The 22,977-nt window shown below is 38.2% G+C and overlaps 1 protein-coding gene across 1 annotated transcript in view; it reads right to left on the minus strand.

Moving 5' to 3' along the window:
• Positions 1-22,977, minus strand: part of cdh22 (cadherin 22) — a 97,614-nt gene that overhangs the window by 42,406 nt on the left and 32,231 nt on the right. The window contains exons 3-7 of the mRNA XM_085457605.1: positions 15,531-15,650; positions 12,670-12,837; positions 10,936-11,117; positions 10,200-10,456; positions 3,482-3,618 (exon numbers count right to left, since the gene is read on the minus strand). Coding sequence (XP_085313731.1) covers positions 3,482-3,618; positions 10,200-10,456; positions 10,936-11,117; positions 12,670-12,837; positions 15,531-15,650 — 864 coding nt within the window. The remainder of the gene's footprint in view (positions 1-3,481; positions 3,619-10,199; positions 10,457-10,935; positions 11,118-12,669; positions 12,838-15,530; positions 15,651-22,977) is intronic.

Genomic DNA, 22,977 nt, shown 5'->3' on the forward strand with positions numbered 1-22,977 from the left:
TTGCCCTCAGGGTGATGTTCTTTTTTCCCACCTACCTGTCTGGGGAAAAAAGCAGTTTTGCAAGGTGATATCATACTTGCTATCAGTTCTCGAAAATTATATGTCACTCTAACTTAACCTGATATGTTTCTGCGGAGAAGATTGTCAGGAAGTACGAGTACTGTGGCTAGTGACAGTACATTAAATGTTGTTCCTGTACTCGGGAGGTTCTGCGTTTTCTGGAGGGGAGACAAGCAGTGCATAGATGAGAGGCTTTTTTTGCCAGTGATAGTGTCTGCAGGAGATGTTGCACCTTTTAATTGGGTGATTTCAAAGACATACTATGTGTGCATGTTTGTATTTGAAACTAAAACATCTTTACTCAGGCACATATGGAGTAATTGACATTTAGGTGTTTTTCAGTTTTGCAACAGAGGTTAATCCTGGGGCATTTACGCCAAGCATTGTCAGGAAGCAGTTGTCACTTGTCCGATACTGATACATGGGCAGTACAACAGTTCAAAGGTCAGTAATGAACTGGGATAATTAAGGGTTGTGCCACAAAATTTCCAGTTTTAACAATGTCCTCAGACACACTGACCTTGTGGCTGTCTAGCTTTAATGAGCAGAAGGGCCGAAATAAAAAAGCGAACAAAATCATTATGGAGAAAATGAAGTCCCTTCTTAAAATACTTTAGCTCATAGCTTCACAAGTATATGCCTCTCTCCCCCCCCGCTCTATTTCCATCTCTCTTGTGGCCTTTCTGTGTCTACTTATTCTATCTCTTTCTGTCTGCTTTCTGTATGTGTACAGCTCTCAGGACTCCATGAACGGGTGATAAAGAGACATAGAATTTTGATGGCATTGACCACTGACTCTGTCTGTGTGGATGTTTCCACCAATGGCAATGAGAGAGGCTTTATCTTTCAAGTGCAGGCATGTGTTTATGTCTGATATTGAAAGGTGTACGGTTGCTTTAAATGTTCAATTAACATTAAAACGTGTTTATGAGATAATGGCAAGCACAAAGAGGCAGACCACAAAAGGCTCTAAATTGCTCTGGGAGGACTCAGAAAGGCTAATTTTGTCTTAATGTTTGTGGTGGAAGAGACTGCTTACTATTCAGATTGGGCAGTATTGATTATTGGGGTAATCACAGTCTAGGGCAGACCTTCCCAAAGTGTGGGGCCCGCCCGGGGGGTGTAGCCATTGCAGAGGGGGCGCAGTATGAAAAGGGGGAACAAAACACTTGGCCACTGCTAGCACGGGGCGCCCACAGAAACGCAAAGCAGGAGGTGAAGCATAGCTGAATATGTTTCCAAACCAACTTCATTCTAAGCCAAAGACTAGAAAATATGGTGAAGCATGTCTGCCCTTTGGTTTCACCTGCACAAGTGCCGAGGTAGGTCTCCCCTGCAGAATTGGTTTTCCCTGTGTCGGGAGCGCGCTGGGCTCTTCAAATCACGGACTAACAGTGTCCCACAGTTTTGCACAGAGGGGCATTTTTTGAAAAATGCATTGATAGCAATGTTGAATATTATTACACGTGAAAAAAAAACAACTACAGTAAAATAATTACACCGTGATGCCTCTGCCTTTCTAAATGGAGGGACAGTAACTGCGTGTGTATATGTAAGCATGTAAAACCTGAGGATAGTAAGATTAACAGTAATAGTATATATGCATTCGTCTCTATCTGCCATTCTGCATTTCATGTCATGTAAACGTGGCGCACAGCGTGACGTAAAAAAAGGCACATACCTTTGACGTTGCGTGAGGAACTCTGTATTCCTCGTCCACACGTAAACTGAAAAAAAATGAGTTTTAAAAAATCTCCGGTTTCGGTGATAGGAAACACCGTTTACGTGTGGACGAAACAGCTGCGTTTTCAAAAATACCCGTGTAGGTGTGGACGTAGCCTGAAAGAGTTAGTAGTTTATTTTATTACTACCTGTCATTTATTGCAGATTACTTGAATTTGCTTAATTGTTTACTAAGTGTTTGAGGTGTGAAAGAAACCGCAATGGAGCAAAATATGGGTGTGTGTGGATGGAGGATGTGTGCGTGCATGTGTGCGAGAAGGGGGGGGGGACATTTTTCTTGTAAAACAAAGGGGGGCCGAGCAAAAAAAGATTGGGAACCACTGGTCTAGGGGAATATGATTGAGGAACAAATATGAAGACATTTTAAATTCAGCTTTGTTTGTGGTATTATTTTTTTTCCGCTTCTATGTGTAGTGCTGGATACCAGTTAGATGCAGAATGCAATCTCCCCTGCTTTCACTGCAACCCTCAAATCACTTCATCTGTAAAAGATTGAAAAAGTGAGGAACACCAGGCTTTCTCCTTTTTCAAGTTTGCTCCTAATGGTATAGTAATAACTTCCCCAGCTTCCTCAAGTTATTACATTCTTCATTTTCTTTGCTGTGACAAAAGAACCCAATGAGATGAAAAAAATGTAAGCTCTTCATTCATTTTCAGCAATGTATTCATCAACTCATCGACAAGCAAGAAAGCGATGACTATATTTTTCTCCTGGAAGAAAAACGAGAGTAGTGCATAGCTGCCTTTGATCTGCGACCAACAGTTTTTCTTGTTATGGTCAATGAAAATAAACGATATATTCTGTCACTGTGTTCAAATGTAAAAAAGTAGAAGAAAGTGTGTGTCAAAACAGTGAAGTCTAGAAAGAAACGATTGAAAATAGTATTACTCTCAAAGACAAAGTCTTTAAAGCTTATGAGATCTATCGCAAATTGTAAAATCTGTACAAATAAACCAAATCTTAAAAAGATGCCATAAAAGTTCTGCTCATATTACTGCTGTTTCTAGGTTAAACCTCGAGTTATACTCATATTAAAAGACATAAAAGCCATTCAGTCATATACCAAAGAAATAGTAATGATGACATTGGTTTGAGGTTGTCTGTCACCCCTTATAACCCCTGCTGGGAGTCAGCAAATGCTAGAAAGCCAATTTAACTTGTACAATCATTGGCAGGCACTGGGTGTAAACAAAGCTAGCCAATCATTTTGCTTTTTTGTTTTAAAAATTCAGCTGCAAATTGCTCAAACACATGTACATTTTGTTAATTTTAGTTGAAATGTCAGGCAAATTACATCTTGTCTCTTTAAACAGTACAATCCAGTTTAAGGACACAACTTTTTCTTTCTTTGTTTTTTGGTAACTCGTTTGTAATCTGACTTCAACATTAGCTGATACTTTTCTAAAACTGAATTTTTGCTTCATTAGAACGCACACAGTTGCTTTCACAAGTAACTTTGAAATATTCAAACATTAGGTCTTCTAATGTCACACTTTAGGATAAACAAGTCAAAATAAATCAGTAAAATAACTCATTTTGTTTCCAATTGAAACTATAGTGTTCTAATAAACGGTCAGAAAAGTTGGCAAATTAGAATATTTAATGATAAATAATATTACACTAGTATTAGGTTGTACAGAGTGTTAAACTCAGAGTTTGAAATGGCTAGCAATGTACCTGCTTCTACAGCCTTCACAGTGATATTGTGCCAGCCTGCAGTCTCTCTGTCCAAAATCTTTCCCAGCGTGATGGCACCAGAGTCAGGATCAATATGAAAGATCATCTCCTGGTCTGTAGTCCGATCGATGGAGAACCTATTACAACAAACAATAAAATTAGGATGTAAATGTTAAAGTCAATACAAAAATGGATGAATAATTACAATGAATGATTTATTTATTCATTTCATTTTTTAAGTAACTTAATTATGTTGTGTCTTTAAGATTGTCTTAAAGGCTAAAAAAAAGACACCTGTAGATAACATTTTGCAGTAGTTATACATGGTTATGACAAGCGTTGAAACATTTTTTGAAAGCATTTACAGGAGACTTGCCACAAGCTCTGTGACCCTAATAGAGCTATGCCCCTTCACTATATTTCCTTATATACTGACTCGTTCTTTTCTTATGCAGAGAAAAAAAAAATGCATTAAATTTTCATTGTGCACTCTAGAAAAAAACACAAATTCATCTTTCCTTCTTTGGGGTATGCGCTGCTCTCAAAAGACTGGTGAGTCAACAAAAATCTGCTGAAATATTTTGTTATTCTTAATTATTTTCTGCACACACACACCATTCTTAATCAAGTCTACATAAACCACCTCATGATAGCCTATTTGTCAAGGAAACCAGCCAGCAATACCTAGTAACATGGTTACATGTTACAGAAAGCATAGAAATTCATAGCAGGTTTTGATTTTACATGTTTTAGAAAAACAAACAAACAAACAAACAATGATAAATATTAGCATGTTCTGTTTATATTTCACTCATGCCATGTAATGTCATTAAAAAAACTAATTGTGATCATTCAGTCTTAGAGCATTAACATATTTTTACTGTTTAAAAAGCTAAGTTTTTAAAATACTGTGCTAACATGATATACTATTGCACAAATAAACATAATACCTACAATATAGGTTCTGTATATATAGGTGTCATCATGTGCATAGCTCTGTTAAATCTTAGTGTAACATCCCATTTAGGGCACATATTTGGCTGTATTAGATTTACAATGGAGAGTCTCCCAGTGCAGTCTCTCCCACCATGACAATCAAACCTCCTTTGTTTGGAACACAATGCAACTGCAATTTACAACAATCCAATCACTCCTGCTTCCCACACAGTTTTGAATAGTATTGGCCGTTATTACTTAATGTTGTAATTTGTCACTATGTTACAAATTTTAGGTGCTTTTCACACTTCTAAGTAGTTTCACACAAAACCACAGTAGGGCTGTTCGATATAACGATATATATCGGATGACGATATAAAAACGTCTATCGTTTCATTTTATCATTTCATGGTGGCGCAAAATAAACTGTTTACGGCAATATTTTTTCATCGTTTTGATGGTCACTGTAGTGGCTATATTAATTTCTTAAAGTTCTCTCTTTCTCTTATATTTAATATAACCACACTATGGACGGACAAGCACCTGTTTTTATGCGTTGTGGTTAGCAACAACGACGGTAACACCATCGCGTGTCCACTTGTATATGTTCCACGTAAACCTTTCACAATAAAGCTCAAGATCCTGTTGAGACTTTTCAAAATAAAATGAATCATCTGAAAGAGCAGATTATTTACGGATGAGAAGTAAAAAAGATCCGCCAGGTGCTAAAAAGTAAACCTTAGACTCATTTTTGTGATTTATATCGTTATCGGGAGGATAGAATTCTTATATCGGGATATGAGATTTTGGTCATATCGCACAGCCCTAAACTACAGTGTGAATTTTATGGATATGGTTTGTATACAGATATATGTTGTAGAATATATGCATGCATATAGTGCAGTGAAAGCATAAAGTACTATAAATTCCTTTTAAATTATACATAAGCACATGAACATATCTGCTGTCCACTGCCAGCTGCCACTTGTTTTCACCAAGTCAACATAAATGTCTGTTCTACAAAAGCTTTCTTGCCAATCAGTTCCACAGAGCGTGCATTTGATCATTTCCTCTGTATAATTATACAGTTGATAGATAACTATCAATATATAGTTGATAGAGGATATGCTATCAGAGATCATGAACTTGGTAACTCTATTCAGTAGGTAATTCCTCGCTAACATCTCCCATCCCCCTTTGTCTCAATAACTTACTCGCTTAGTGAAGACACATGTGTAGCCCAGCTAGAAAAAAAGAGCAGTGGAAAGTAGTTTTTTTTCATGTATAATGTAAAGAATTTAGTCATTTCTTTTTTCTTTTATGTTTAAAGGAAGATGTGGACCAATAAGATTATCTGTTGTCATTTAACTTGGCCAATCAGCAATGAGCTCCCAGTGACCCTTGCTGTTGACCTTGATCCTGTGTTGCCATTTCGTTCCTGTTCATATAATGCCATGTGCCAGAGAAACTAATGTTCCCGAAGTCGAATCGCTAGGAGTTAAAAGCAAGTCTGCTGCAGTTGTTTTTGGTTGTTCAGAGTTTCACCCTGTCAACGGTGAGTACGAAAAGTGGGGAAAACCTAATTTGTTAAGGATAAAAAGGGCAGACTTAACGGGACGGCGAGTCCGCTAGCCGCTAAGCTAACTGCTAGCGCTCACGCTAGCAGAATTTGACTGTGTTCTGTGTGTGAAATGACTAGTGACTGCAATCATATTACGTTTAAGAAAAAAAACAAAAGAAATGGTGCTAATCAGTTTTATGTTTAACAAGTTAATCCAATTGTACGCCGATTCTCAGATTTTCAGTTGTGTTCTTTGAGTTGGTTATAATGCACAAGTCTGGTGAGCTACCAATGGCGTGTCCAGCGGGGTGGCCTGGGGGGGCACAGGCCACCCCCCCAACCAGACTGGCCACCCCAGGTGCCACCCCAAAGGCAAAACAATAAAATTCAATCAAATATCAAATGTACGATTATGTTTTCACGGTGAAGCTCAGATATCCGAGTGTAAGTGAATGCAGCATCGGCTTCTGCGCTATGTGCATCACGTTAGCAAAGGTAGGAGAGCCAAGCAGAAAGACGGCACTGCAGGAAACAATTTTTCGGTGAAAGAAAATGAGGACAGAATAAATGTCCCGGTAAGTAATATTAAGTTTGTTGAGTTTAGTAAACTTCGGTGAAATTAGAATCCCAAGGAAAAAATAACACTTAAAGAATTATTGCAGCCCTCGAATATTTCAGACAGTATGCTACTGAGGGGAGCTAACATAAGAGTTATGAGTTATAAGATATAATCTAAGTCGTAACATTGCTGTATGGAGCTGCAGATTTGGTTGCAGGTTAACATAGCTGGACTGGCCATCGGGCATACCGGGCATGTGCCCGGTGACTTATTTTTTATTTTTTTTTGTAATGGCATGAACAATGAGAGGTGGTGGATTGGCCAGATGCAGGTCGATGTGTAAAAATGACTCAGTTGTTTGGTGGTGGCTATGGCGGGGCTTCCACAGAGGCCAGCAGGTGGATGAGGGAAGGGGAGGCAGGAGGAGAGCCCCGAGGCAGCCGCCAGTCCGAGTGTCAGGTGAACTGAACTTCAGGTAAGAAGTTATGAGCTGCAGTCTATCTGGGTCAGATATAAACCAAGTTTAGGTGGAGTTTATTTTCGTTGTGCTGACTTTTTACCCTCAGTTGCAATAACTCGTACTGCGTTCTAGCCAGCTTGATGGAGTTTTTAGGTGGGTGGGTGCTATGATGTTACTGATAGTGAACTTTATTTTATTCATAAGGTTAGTTAGTAGAGTTGCCAACGGCTCCTTAAAAAAATGGAATGGTCCCTCATTCAGAGAAAATATTACGCGTTTCGTATCGAGCTGAGAAGAGACGCAGTTTGTCCCGAACTTTAGCTAGAATGGAAAAAGACACAAAGCTGGAGTTATTCTGTGTTTATGCTGCACAGCTGCCTCTTCTTCTCTCATTCTCCCCCCTCCCTCTCCTGTTGCTACTTCAATCATGAAACTGATCAATGATCAGCTGATCGTCTCTCTTGTTTATTTATCGCCCACTTTGTGCCAGAAAGAGGAAACCAGCAGATGTCGCGCTAAACAACAGCAGCACGTTTAAGCTTGATCAGCTGTTGTTAGAATTTATTTAATATTAATTTCTAGTATCAGCTGATGTTTGCTGGAGCCACAGCTGTAAAGCTGCTGGTCATGATGTCGGTTTGGATATGTGGTGAGAGGGAAACATGAAGATGAAACCAGGAGATGTCCTTACTGAATCATCAGAGCTGTGATGGAGAAACAGGTTTACCTTTTAGGTGACATGAATGAGTTGAAGGGAAGTTATGAACTGTTTCTGAGAGACAAATAACACCAGGATCCTTTTCTAAGCAGCTGACAGCTGGTAACTGTGCAGGGGCAGGTCTAGCAAAGTGTTGCCAGGGGGCAGGTAGGGCATTAACAGGGAAAGGTGGGGCACAAAGAAATACTTTTCTTTCTTATTCTCAATTTAAATATCTAGCTTTTATTAAATAATTATCTAAATCTTACAACCAAAGTTTTTATCTGACGTAAAATGTATAGAAATCATACATATACCAACAAGACTGTACATCACTGTCACAACAGCATTTGTTTTCAGTCAAAGGCTTTATGGCTTTAATACCTGGGGGGCCGGTCTGTAGTCAAAATGCCCGATTTTCTGTCCCAGTCCAGCCCTGCAGGTTAATACTGGCAGTGTCACCATGCCAGCTGACTGGATTTCATCATCAGCCAGTGTTGTTCTTTATCAATATTACCAAAGTTTACCATAAGGCAGCATAGAAAGTATTTACTTGCCTTTAGGTTTTATTCAAATGTTAGTCTTTTCAGTTGTTTCCCCACTTTTTTCCTGTTTCACAATCAAACACCAGTTTGTGAGAAGATTATCTTCTTTTTTTAACAGGCAGATAAAGTTTTGCATTGGCATTGGCTAATTTGTCAATTGTTTGTTACAAATGTTCATATTTTAATATTAAAAAATGTTTTTGCCCAAAACATATGTGTACTATATGTCAGTAAAAATACTATGCAAATATTGCTGTCCTTGAATGCTGAGTAAACACTGACAAAACACTGATTGTATCTCTTGTCCTTTAGCAACGCAGTATCTAAAAACTTTGCACCGTAGTGGTTAAAATCTCATTCTAATAAGAGTTAAAAGCGCATTCGGTTATTAGGTTTACAGGGTTATTGAATTATGGTTAATAGAATTGTTTTTAACATTATCTGCCAATTACATCTGCCACCCTTCTCCAAATCTGTGCCCCTACCTGGCCCCCCCAACAAAAATTTTCTAGACACGCCACTGTGAGCTACTGTGAGTTGCTGACTGCAGCTACAGTGTTAACTATAGAAGCTGTGTTTTTTTTGAGAACATTGTCAGCCGTCAGGTTGATAAAATTATAGCTCATCTAAGAGGATATGATGCTGCAGTGATATAATTTTGTTGTACAACAGAGCTAGCTGAATTAAGATATAGAGTTACACTAATACTTATTGTTCATTTTTGAATGTTTTAAGTAAGTGTGGCTGTTTCACAACGGTGAATGTGACTATATGGACCTGTGACCTGTTTATAGGTCAGGTTTTTTTGTTATCTGGTAAAAGGATGACTCGACAGACGGACCCAGTCTGAAGCAAGCCCCATCGAGGAGCAGTGATTCCACAGTTCCAGTTAACTGGATGGCGAGCCAACCCGAAATTGAAAAGGATTTGCCAAGGTTTTATTGAAGCCAAAGTTTCGTTCCCATTGAAGCTTCAGATACCTGCAGGACTACGAACTTTCTTCCTTCATCGGAGTGTGGTAGGACAAACATTAAACAAACTGAACGGGCCCCAACGATCCATCAGTTATCAGACATTATCCACTCATATAATTTACTCAGAGAAAGCTGTATGCGCGCACTTTTATTTAGTTTGTTATTTTGGGGGAAATATTTTGTATTTTATTTTATTGTTTTTTCATTACATTGTTGCAGCTGCTGTGTGTCAAATATAACAAATTTGTGAACAGTATATTGTGGTGTGGTCTCTTCTTATTGGTGTTTATACCTTGGGCTCCTGCCGATCCTAGATCTTCTGATACTGGCTAGTGGGAGTTCGGTCATTCTTAATAATAATTCACAAGTTGGGTTACACATGCATAAACACAAAGCCTACTTTTATGTTCATAGACACACATATAATTCTGACTGCCGGCTGCCAAGACATTGGTGAATGACAGCGCTGCCATTGTGTTTTACTTTATTACACCTAGAACTCTGAGCCTCATGCATTTTTAAGTTTTTCACAAGGTAATTTGCACAGGCCCTGTGTGTGTCGCCGTATACTCTGCCAGTGAGACTATCTTAGACCTTATCTACATTCCCTTCTCACATTGCAATTGCTCCTCCGAGGATATATAAACCAAAGACCTTCAAACACAAGATTACTAGATTATATTGTTTTATCACACATGTTGATCTGAGAGAAAAATGTTCTGTACACTGTCATCAATTGTTAACGTAACAATGCTGTTTGGATTTTCATCTTCAAGAGAAATTATTAAGGAAATTGTCTTTAAGCCCACCAGCTACATGTGTATCACCTAGTGAACTACAGTTCTTTAAAAGTCATTTTTTCTTTGAAGAAATTTTTCAACTTCAAAAGTATCTTCAGTGTTAAAAACGGTTGATGCAGAATGCTGTGATTAAGTGTGTTTTAGGTCTACAATAATATAGCACTACCTTTATTGATCTTGCCATACCTGACAGGTTTATTCTTCACATCTGGATCCCTTGCAGTAACAATTCCAACTAGGGCTCCTACTTTGGCGTCCTCCTGGACTTCCATGATAGTGCCATCGGCTGGGTAAAAGATGGGTGGCTCATCTGTGTCCGACACGCTCACCAGGACAATGGTCTGGTCACGGAAAGAGCCCAGGTCCACAAAACGAGGGTCCACATGCTTATTAACCGCCTCCACAACAACATTGTGTGTCCGTTTGTTCTCAAAGTCCAGCGGCTAGCATAAAAAGGAGAAATACAAAGAAAGATTACAAAAGTACAGGTTTGTACAGACTGTTGATGTGCACAGATCCAGTGCTGTTTGAGAATATATCTTTGAAAAGGCTTAGTGAATTCCAGAGCAGTAATATAGCCATAGCACAGGCTAACTGTTAAGTTATATTGTCACTTCATATTAACATATTACATTATCATGTTATTGAGATTCCAGCGAAGCCAAAGCATTGTTGCTAGCTGGATGTCTTCTTGTTGAGTTTACCATTATGCACACGTTACAAAAGGATTCTTTCATTTATGAGAAACACTTTTATTATTTATTTCAAAGGAAAAAATAAATGTAGCAAATGTGGGAAATATACTCACTTTTTCCTTGACATAAAAGCATTTTCTTTAATTTTTTAATAGGACTGTATTTAAAAGTCTGTTTGTATGAACAATTGTATCACAAAAAAATGTATTCTTAGCATTTAAATCTACCTTCTTGATGGAGACAACAGCTTCCTGTGTCTCCATATCTGTAGTGACTTTGAAGAGCTCCCCTCCATCTGTGATCAGATAGCTCATGTCTGTGTTCTCTCCCATGTCTGCATCTGTGGCAATGACGCGTCCAACTGGTGTCCCGACAGCAGCCCCCTCTGACACGGAAAACTGGTACATTTCTGGTAAATAAAGTATGTGGCCCAAGGGTAGAAAATATAGAGGCAGTTAAACCAAGATCCAGATTTTTGGTGTACAAAACAACACAAAAGAAAGATGAGATCCAAAAGTAACACAGAAATGAGAAAAAACACTAGTGGAGGAAAGATAGGGAAAGATAGATGGATAGCCATAGGTAGAAAAGGGCTGAGGGAAGAAAATCGCTGAAGAGATGGATAGGAAATAGACAGAGAAAAGTGGGAAGAGGAAGTAGATGAGATATCATTAAAGATAAAGTAAAGCACTGTTAAAGAAGGGAAGAAATGGCAAACAGGGGTTAGAGTGCCAATGAAAAGTTATAAAGGAAAGGACTGAAAAAGGTAGACTTCATGCAGTTATTAGTGAGCATTCACATACATTAACATTATTATTCTCACATTTGCTATGAAAGCATAGCGCTATATTAACAGTTCCACTAGCCCTAGCCCTCTACCTATTAGAATTAACCCTAGTGTTACATCATATCATTTGACCAATATCATATAATCTGCAATTTAAACCATCTTTAACTAAGAATAAAAACTTGTCGCCATACTCACATTGTCAGCTGTGACTCTAAAGACTAGACCAAAATGAATGAGATCTATCACAGATTATTGTAAAATACTGCAAGAATAAAATAAACAAAAAATAAACGAAAAAGTTATTCGCCAAAATATATGTGTCATATATCTCATATACACATCATATCTCATCCTCCTTATTTATGAAGCTGCATTCAGATTCTATTTCTTCACTATATTGTAGAGTCGAGGAACTTTAATCCTACAGGGTTTATCCCTCTGACTGGGTAAATATGATTTACTGAGATGAAAAAAAAGATTTATACAGGAATAAGAAAAAGGTGTGTGGAGACATATCAAATACAATCAAACAGACTGTCAGATGCTGCATCTGTAGCTTTTACAAAAGTAATACTGTTGTGGGTTACAGCATTAGTTTAAATCCAAAGAAGCAGAATGAAGAAAGAGCTAAAAAAAAAAAGACAAGAAGGGAATGCACTACTTTACTCAGACATGCAATCATACGTCAGTTAGGACTGTTACAATATACCAATTATTTGCACATTGGTACATTTATTTTAAAGACCAATGTATGCTGTATGGACATTTTGGTTTGCTCTAAAGAAGACTATTACTCAACTGAATTAAGTGTGTTTTTGTGTTTAAGAGAGAGAAAATATTTTTAGCCACATTAAACTTTACTTTTTAAATATATTTTGTTGAGTAAATTGAGCATCAAAGACATTCAGCTGAAAAAGAACCCGTCCATAACATTACAATGTACAGTCTATCAATATATAGAGCTATTTTTAATGTATGGGAGGATGCAGGCCGTCTATTCTACTGCATATTTTTAGTGGCTTTTAGGTTGTATACAATTTTCTTGTATGTTGTTGTAATTTGTGCCTTGGCTTTCATTTTCTTCACCCACATTGCCAGTCATTAGCTTCTCTCTATCTCTGTCTCATTATCTTTTTTTTCTAAAGTGGGAGAATGCACAGGATACACTCACTCTGTGGAAAGCGTGGTGGGTTGTCATTAACGTCCGTGATCACTATGGTCACTGTGGTGGAGCCAGAGAGACCACCCATTTGTCCTGCCATGTCTGTTGCCTTGACGACCAACTCGTAACGATCCTGTGTCTCACGATCCAAATCTGCCACTGCTGTCATGATGATTCCTAATGATTGAGAGATAGAAGTGAGTTTAAGGGAGAGTGGCAGAAAGAGGAAGAGTAGTTAGCAAGTGACACCACTGGAAGCGTTGCATTAGTGGTTAGCTCTTGTGCATTAAACCAATTATATTTCCTCTCAGTCTGAGAATCAACTTGTGATAAGTACTGCATTATGGAGGCAAAAGTACAATGCGTTCCATTTCTCTTCTACCAACAGAATGGATGGGAGAGACCATGTTGTACTGGTGACTCTTCACATACACCATTTTATGGCTTAGCTGTATTAAGATGAATAATATATGGAGGGACAATGAAGGCATGACACAGCTTTCCTGAACTGCACAGTTTCCAGTGCTTGGGAAACCATGTTTTGTAGCAGTAACAGCAGAAGTATTACATAAGTTAAAATCGCAAATTCTGGCTTACACCAGAAGAAAAACGACAAAGAAGTGACAAATATTTGTTTATAATTCATAACAAAAAAATCCTAACCAGTGTTCATTAAATGGCTATTTTAGACAACAGTTAATAGTGACTGTGTGAATTTAATAGCACGGTAAACAAACACATGGTCTGTTTAAAAAGAGACACTCTCCTTATTGGCCCAGCATTAGCCATATCAGTAGCTCTCTGCTTTACTCTGCAGCAGTAATATAATTCCACGTTACCCCTTGGGATTTTTCGCATCAGAATCTATAGATATATTTCTCGGTCTTGGTGTGCTGTCTCACTCCCAAAGGGTTGCATTGTGTTGGGTATACAACTCACAGATTCCAGTCACATTTAGCCTTGGGACCTGTTCTATGAGTAACCAAAATACAGTACATGCAGCAATAGAGTTAGGGCTGGAGACAGATGACATGCTCCTCTTTTATCCAACAAAGCCAGAGGGGATGCATCTAAATTAGGGCTGTCGAAAGTAAAGCCACAATCTCTAACAAGTATACAGCAGTGGTGCTCCAACTTCATGGTATAGAAACTATATATGCAGATGAATCTACATGGTCTTTATTTATCAAAGAAGTAAAAAAAAAACTCTATGCACTTCATACTCCAGAGCGTATCACCCCCCCTTAAGATTAAACACTGTAACTGGATGACCGGAATGTGTACACCAACTGTGAAATGGAGCTTCAGTGATTCATTGCATTAACATAATAAATAAATAAATAAATAATATAATCAAGTCTCCCCACTTCATGGATTCTAAAAAAAGATGGCTTATACCTGTCACCTCTTCATTCCTTCTGCTACTTTGTGGCTTTAAAAACTGATGATGCACACATAGTGCTGTTTTCACATTTTTACCACAGGTGCCATTGCACTCTACTTATTCACTTTTGGCAGTTGCATTCATAGACAGCACCTGTGTTGCTTTTATTTCCTTTTTATTTTGAGCCTTGAAAATAAAGAAGCCCCGTTTGAGAGAGTACAGATATAAGCTTGAATGACATCTAGAAGCACAAAGGCATACTCAGTGCCCAATGGCACTCTACACTTCACTTCATGTTGTGCTTAATTGATAGTTATGAACCATATGCATAATTAAGTAAAAACAGTTTTTTTTTTCAGTATTGTTACAATTTAGTTAGCAGAAAATCTTATTTCATCATTTTCATAACTTATTGGGATTTATATTGCAGTTTTGGCTGATGTATACCATCGCAAGTTTACTGTTGTTATTGATGCTTCTTGGTAAAATTTAATAGCATATAAAGATATAGAATTCTTAATGGGTGAGAAAATCTAGATATTTATTTTTTATAATATAATGATCCACTGTGCTTGTAAAGGGGAGATTAAATAGTATGGTTTAAACATTTTAAAACAGCTAAAAGGACAGTACTTGGATAATCAAAAAACATCTTCAGGCAATTTCAGCTTTGCCAAAGCAACAGAAAAAAAACAGTGACTTGTTATTGAGTTTGTTGTCAAGGTGAGTGAGAGTGATATTAATGAGGTAGATTTCACAGCTGTTTTGTCTCCTCTTTATTTTGACCTTCTTCAAATCAAATCAAATCACTTTTTATTGTCACATCACATGTGCAGGCACACTGGCACAGCACATGCGAGTGAAATTCTTGTGTGCGAGCCCCACAAGCAACAGAGATGTGCAAACACAACAACACAAACGAGCAAAATACAAGAATGACTCACACCTATTAGGTTAGCCTGTTTGTCTACAAGATAGGGAGAGAGGTAGGTGGAATAGAGGTCATGAGGCAGAAGCTGGAATGAACCACCTAGTCTCCTGACTAGTCCCACCAAGGCAGAGCCATTTATCATCCAGGTGCCTGGGCTGACCGAATCAAATTGGTGGAGACCAAAAAGGAATCATTAAAACCTTAGTGCTTTTCCCTGGAGAGGAAATCCCTCCCAACAGGCTTTTTCCTGCAGTCCTGAAAGATTGTGGGGTAGGCCATACTGTTTCTATAGGCTCTACACCAGTAAGATCCTCCTTACTTAAATCTATATCCTATACACACACACTTGTATATGTATATATATATATATATATATATATATATATATACATACATACATACACATACAAGTGTGTGTTTTGACATATTTTAATTGATTTGGCCATTATGGTCTCTTCAGATTTCCTAAAATATTGATGAAAGAAAATGGAGAAAGAAAAAATAGAAAGAAAGGGAAAAATTAAGGTTAATTGAGTGTTGTATGTGTCCTCTTACCTTTGTTTTTATCAACAGTGAAAAACTTTTCTCCATCCAGTACACTGTACACCACTCTGGCACTGCTGCCATATGTTGGGTCATCAGCATCAGATGCAGTAACCTTCATGACAGACGTTCCTTTTGAAAAGAAAAAGCAGTTAAAGGAAAGAAATCAAACTTTTAAGGTTATACTACAATCCTAAAATGCAAATTTGAGCCTGACTCAAGGATGTCAGTGTTTTTTTTATGAAACTGCTGCCTGTTCTGTCTTTGTGAGGACAAAATTAACAGACTGAAATGATAATTAATGTAAGGGGTTTGTTATTATTTTGGCCAGTATGTTGTAGAACCACAGTAAAAAATACAAAATTTAGAACTGACAGACAAAGCAATCTGACAGCAATCTATGCTCTCAAAAGACAACACCAAACATTCATTAAGGAATGAGGAATAATAAATATATTTTTATTTATCATTAGGAATATACATTCAGAGGTATGTCAGTATTCTTATAATCGTCTTTGTCTTCAGGTCTCAAATATGCCAACAGTACCACAAAATGTAACACATAAATATTTTCTAAAATTAAAAATAACAATGTAAGTAGGCTTAGTTTATGTGTGTTTGGGTGTCTTTTGATTAATGTATACCCTGAGTGTGCCTGCTGGCAAACTCTTCTGAAAACTACACACCTTCAAGGGCTTTTTTCTATTTGCATTTGAGCTACCAATATACATGCTAATTGATGAAATAGTCATGTGGAGCTTAGGACACACAACTGCAACCACCACAACAATATTGATGATATTGTAATCAGAGCTGTTTGTTTGGTTTTAATCTGGGGGTTTAATGATTTTTTTTTTCCAGGAGCCCAGCATGAGTAGAGGTCTCTTTTTTTTCCTCTTGTACTTTCCCATTGTAGTGTATATTTCAGTGTTTTTTCTGTAACGCTACTGATCTCCGACCTGTATCCCCATGTGATGTCTGTGTTGTGTGTGTAAGGTCGGGGGGGGGGGGGGTGTCCCATTTCACTGCAGGGCAACCTGCACGTGGCGAATACAGCCTTGATTGATTGATTGATTGATTGATTGATTTGATTGATTGATTGAAATAATACTGGGGGCTCTAAAAGTGGGAGAAGGCAACTGTAATTTAATGTCTAAATTGCACTTTAATGATATTATACAATGTGTCGCACAGAAAGAGCAGTGGAGCAATTTCATTGTAGCTCTTCACACACATAGTATCTGGTTTTTGCAGTCTTGCAATCTTGTTTCAGCTTCTTCATTTCTCACAATATGACTTTTTTTCTATGTTGATGCCTAGGGTAATACGTTGAGAGGAAATGTGAAGAAAATTCCACTTTGATGAGTCAACATTGTATTTTATTGCCACTATTTCGTGGATGTAATAAAGCCTAAGTTGCGCTCCATGTTTTGTTACATTTTTAGAACTAACTACTGAATTACTACCTCTACACTGGAGTTATTTCTAATTCCAGTAACACTGGGGGTATAGTAGCTTGTTTGATTTTTTAAGGACCTTGTTATGAAAAAGTTAGGAACATATTTAAGGTTATCCTACCATTTTCTTAACCACTTGGGTCCTAGTCACAAAAGCCTATAGACATCTGAGGCTGGTTTACATTGCACTTTTTCAAGTTTGAGTACCACTTAGTAAGTGGGTAGTGAGTGTTTGTAGACATGCCAAACTATGGGAAACCATTTGAATTTGCTAGCAATCAAAGAAATCACAAGCAGGCTTTTAATGAAGTAGCCTTTTTGTGACTGCCAGCAACCACTCACCAACCAGATGGGGAATACACACTTTTCTCTAGCAACCAGATGTTATCAACCAGTCTGTGTGGCTGATGCTGAAGCAGTTAAGAAAATGGATGGGAAACCTTAACTGTGTTCCCAACTGTTAATGCCTGAGCTTCTATCCAATTTGGTGTAACAGGGAGCTGGGGGTGCCAGGTGCCATAGAGTGTTTGAAGGGCTAACTCAGACAAAAAAACTAAACATTCATACCTATAGCCAGTTTAGAGCGTGTACGTCATTGGATTGTGCTGAGAAGCCAGGGAATGTGGAGGGAAGCCCACGGAGGCACAGGGGGAACATGCAAATTCCACAACGAAAGGCCCCAGCTGGATTTGAGCCCAGAACTTTCTTGCTGTGATTTGACAGTGCACCAGACTGCACCGCCGTTAATGTAGTTAAGGTTGTGAGCACAGCAATTCATCAGTGTGGGAGACTTAAAAGCATGTGTGTGTGAGTACCTGCAAACACCTGTGTCTGTGTTCATGCATACTTGTCTGCGATTATTTTTGGAAGAGTTGAGTTAATGCATTCAGATATTACAGCACCCACTAGCTGTTTCACCTCCATGCCCATAATTTTCCAAACAAATTTTTTGATGTTTCAAATTATCTTTTCACAACACCAAGGCTCAAAGTTGTTATTCATACAGAGGTTGCACACACAGATGAAAGGGAACATGAAGCTGTAGAATCAACATTGTATCATCAAAGCCTGTTAGAAGCTAAAGTAATCTACAACAAACAATTACATATGATTATGAGGCACTTAGACAGAGAATACAAAGAATAAAGTCATTTCCACATGAAATGTTAAATTTGGAATTTGTGGAGCAATGGTGTTTAAGTCATTATTTTCCACTGGGTGTAGTATACTTGTCAACAGTGTGCACAAACAAGCCTCTGGCAGCACAAACGCAGACGTAGCTCTACATTTAGTAGCACATTTTAGTTAAAACTCCACCTAAAGCCTACACAACTTTAGGCTTCCTAATTTTTAGGTTAGGAAACAGCTGCATACTTGTCTCTAGGATGTGAGTACATTTTTTTCTCTGTCTAAAAATATATTCACTTCCAGGCAAATGGAAGATAAAAAGAGATTCCTAGGCACCACAGGTCCTCATGAACAAGGAGTCAGTCTTTGTCTCCATCCCTCTGGAGAATGCTTTAGGTAATTACTGACAGCTGGTGTTGTCCACTAAAGGTCACCACTGTAGCCTTTCTGAGAGCCCTGTCATGCTACTGTCCAGCTACATAATGACCGTATGCTAATGATGCTAATGAGCGGGAAGTGTCAGAGCACTGTTTGTTTCCTGTCATCCAATAGAACTCCTAAGGGGAGAAGCAGGAGGGAGAGGCCAGATTACCATTAAAGCCACCCAGCCATTAAATCAGATGGCTCGGATCACTATTCTATCACTGTCACCTATGGTACTCCTGCCAGCTTGCATGCAAAACTACACCTATCATATGAGGCATCACCCTCTCCTCTGCAAATGTAGTGAAACAAAGCTATTGCATAGCCACTATGAAATATTTTAGGAAACAACTGGTGTAAGATGGGAATGAACAAGGACATTCAAATATGTGCAATGCCACAGAATCATGAATTCTGGTACTGTCAACATCCTTGTGAGGATATTAGTGAAATCCTGCAGCTTCCAGTGAATTCAGTGTACTGCATATCAACTAGGTTCGAATGAATTTTTAAATTCGTATTCTGAGTTGTATCATCCAGTTATTACCTGTCCCATATATGCAAAATAAGCACCAGTCTCAAAAGATCAAGATATGCTCTGTTCCAGTTGGGGGATGAGTGAGATACCATTCTTATCACATTAAAACATAAGACTTCACAGAGGCTAGGCATTTTCATTACTGGCAACAGGCAGGGGTTTGTTAATTTTTCCTACCTGGTTGGCTCCACTGCTGAAACTCCAACAAAACCATGTTTTGTCCATAGGATTACTCTCTTATCTTAATATTCCCCAGGTAACAATCAGTTTGATGCTCAGCTGTTTCTGGATACTGCCTGGCAGCAACATCAGATGGTTTGGAAGAACTATATAAATGCAAATGCTTCTTTACTGTGTTTATATTAAAAAGAGAAGTGAAGCAGCAAGTTTGGCACTTGAGTTCTTGTTAAAGTTCTGACTTGCTTCAGTGTTTTCAGCGGGATGTCATTACCTACAGTATGTTGTCGTCATTGGTGACACTTAAGCAGATCTGAATGTTGATATACTTGTATGGAGTCAATAAAAATAATGAAATGTAATGCACATAACAGTAACGGGAGAAGTATAGTATGTCTAATGGAGAAAGGTCACAATATTCAATGTCTAACGCCTTCTTCTGCCAATAAAGACATTATTAAATAAACTGCCAAAATATACAGGTCCATATATTTTTTGCAAAAAATTGTTTTTGTTTTTGCTGTGTTCAAAAAAATCTACCTCAAATTTTTAATCTCTCTATACAATGTTACTAATGGTGATTCCAACTGGTTGAATGAAATGAAGTATTTTTCCCAGTTTAAATAGCATCTTAGCACTTAAATACAAAACATTTAACTAGCACTGTTAAATTATGCTATATTCTTATACCATGGTATAGAAAATTTGGCTTTTACCCATTTCACCCTCATCACTGTCTGGTGTTATTATAAATAAAACAGCACTAACAGAGTTGATCAAGATTTCAGTGCCTACACTAAATAAATATGTAGGGCTACTTTTTTTCCTCCCCTGCCTCCAAGTGATGCTGAAAAACCACTTCACACATTCATTACTTCTCACCTGGATGATTGAAATTCATTATTGTTGTTATTTAAACTGGGAAAAATATATTTTATTTTTTTTTTTTTTTACATTATTTACATTTGATCTTTTACATTGTATATAATGTCTATTGATTTTATTGTTTATTTTAATATTTTAATATTTGTGTACAGCGCTTTGTGATTGCCTGTCTGCGAAAAGCGCTTAATAAATAAAGTTTACTTACTTACTTACTTTACTTGTTCTAAAAGTTCCTGAAAAGACCACCATTCAATCTAAAAGGCTGCAATGAGGCTACTAACGGGGACAAGAAAGAGAGATCATATGTTTTGAAATCCATCTTAAAAATCAGGCCACATCATGTCTTAAAGACATCATAGTACCATATTAAGCTAATAGAGCACTTCTCTCTCAGGCTGCAGGATTACACCAGTCAGCAATAAAATTATGACCAGCAGCCTAATATTGTATTGGTTCCCCTTTTGCTTTCAAAACAGACCTGACCCATCAAGACATGGACTCTACTAGACCCCTGACCCATGCTGTGGTATGTGGTATGTACCAAGATGTTAGCAACTAGGGCTGCCACAAACGATTATTTTGATAGTCGACTAGTCACCGATTATTTTTGCGATTAGTCGACTAATCAGATCATCATCCATTGGAGGTACAGCGTACAGCTTATTGCACCAGCAGCATCTGGTCTTATATAACTATCATTAGCTTACAGCTTGAAGTGTTTGTGCTAACTAAAAATAAAGACAAGATGGTAGTTTATTAATTTTTAATGAAATTTGCAGATTGTTTCGGTGAAGTTTAATAAACTCCTTGCTTTCTAAAATATAACAGGACACTGGAGTATATTCTCCAGCTTCTGATAATCAGCTGTCTGCTTGACAGTTTTAGCTGTGCAAAAACTATAACTTTAATCTCAGCCAAACCGATTTACTCAGGAACAAATAAAATACTAAAGAAAGCCAAACAATAACATTTTTAAGTTATCTAAGTGACTTATATATATGTTTAACCTGACTAGCGAAAGACGGCGGTGGGTTTGAAAACGATTTGCCGGGAGTCCGGTGTTCTCACGGCTCTAGTTAGCCTTGCCCCCGCCTAGCTAACGAGCTAGTGGGTAACAGACGTCTCCGAAAACGTCGGAGCGCTTTTGAAAATACGTGGTGTCTTGATAAACTGAGCAGATATTTGAGGTTTACACAGCTACATTCTCGCCTGAAAATATGTTAAAGGTTTATTTTGTGACCCAGAAAGAATAATAAGAGTAAAGTTAAAACTAACTAGCTGCCGCCATTGTTGACAGCTGCGCTATGAATTCTGGGACACAGCTTCTTCTTCTTCGGGGTTTAATGGCAGCTGGCATCCTTGTACATGCAGTGCTGCCATCTTCTGTTTCAGTCCGTTATTACACTCTTAAATCCTACTACTCATTCCTGCGTCCTTTGTGATCTTACAAAGCTTCAAACGATGCGTCGACTATTAAATTAGTCGTCGACGATTTTAATAGTCGACATAATCGTGACTAGTCGACTAATCGTGGCAGCCCTATTAGCAACAGATCCTTTAATCCTATAGGTTGCCAGGTGAAGCTTCACTGGCAACACCTCAAACTCATTGTTGTTATCCTCAAACCAATCCTCAACCTGAACCACTTTTCCTTTGTGGCAAAGTGCATTATTGTGCTGAAAGAGACCACAGCCATCAAGGAATACTGTTTCCATGAGAAGGTTTACATGTTCTGTAAAGCTTAGGTAGATAGTACATATCGAAGTAAAATCCACATGGATGGCAGGACTCCAGGCTTCCTAGCAGAACATTGCCCAAAGTATCACAGTGCCTCTGCTGAGGGCCTGCCTTCTTCCAATAATGTATGTTGATGCCAGGTGTTGTACAGATAAGCTACACAGACAGACCCAGATATGCATGTAATGTCAATAAACAAAAAATATTCATTAGACTAGGCTACCTTCTTCCACCATAGAAGAAACTGCTGGTGTGAATGGGTGAATGAGGGAAGTTGTGTAAAGCACTTTGAGTGCTCAGATAGAGTAGAAAAATGATATATAACAACCTGTCCATTTACCATCTTATGGTCCAGTTCTGATGCTCACGTGACCATTGTTGGTGTTTTCAGCAGCAGACAGGGATCATGATGTCCACCCTAACTGGTCTGCGGACATGCAGCCCATCCACTGAACTACTTTTTGATACATACTGACCCTGCAGTCCCCCCACAAGACCTGCATTTTTGAAGATTCTCTGGCCCAGTCGTCTATCCATCACATTGCTTGCCTATTTTTCCTGCTTGTACCACAACAACTTTGAGGACAAAATGTCCACTTGCTCCCTAATATATCCCACCCACTAACAGTACCATAATGAAGAGATAATTAGTCTTGTTCACTTCTCCTGCCAGTGGTCATAACGTTCTGTCTGATTGGTGTACTTGTGGTTCCTAGAGGTTCTAAAAGTAGAATTGGAGCCAGAGGCTTCAGCTATCAGGCCTCTCTTCTGTGGAACTAGGTCCCAGTCTGGATTCGGGAGAGAGACACCCTCACTTTCTCTTTCCCCCAGTCTGTATTTTGTGTTGTCTCGAGGGTTCTGTCCTTTTCATTTCTTGTCTCTTTTCCCTCAACCCCAGTAGGTTTCTTCCTATGGAAAAATTCTGACCATAGAAAAATTATTCCTCGCAGGGAGTCTCTTGATTGTTGGGGTTTTCTCCTGAGTACTGTAGATGAGATCACTATTTTTGTGATTTGCTGCTATATAAATAAACCAGAATTCAACTAAAAAATAAGCTAAAATAACTGAAGTAACCTGAATTTGATTCAGCTGAACTGAACTGTAAGGACTAATT

This window comes from Copadichromis virginalis, linkage group LG5 (genome assembly GCF_057382275.1).
Source record: "Copadichromis virginalis isolate Kocher_CV1m ecotype Utaka linkage group LG5, C_Virginalis_male_GT1.1, whole genome shotgun sequence".
In the NCBI taxonomy this organism is placed as follows: domain Eukaryota; kingdom Metazoa; phylum Chordata; class Actinopteri; order Cichliformes; family Cichlidae; genus Copadichromis; species Copadichromis virginalis.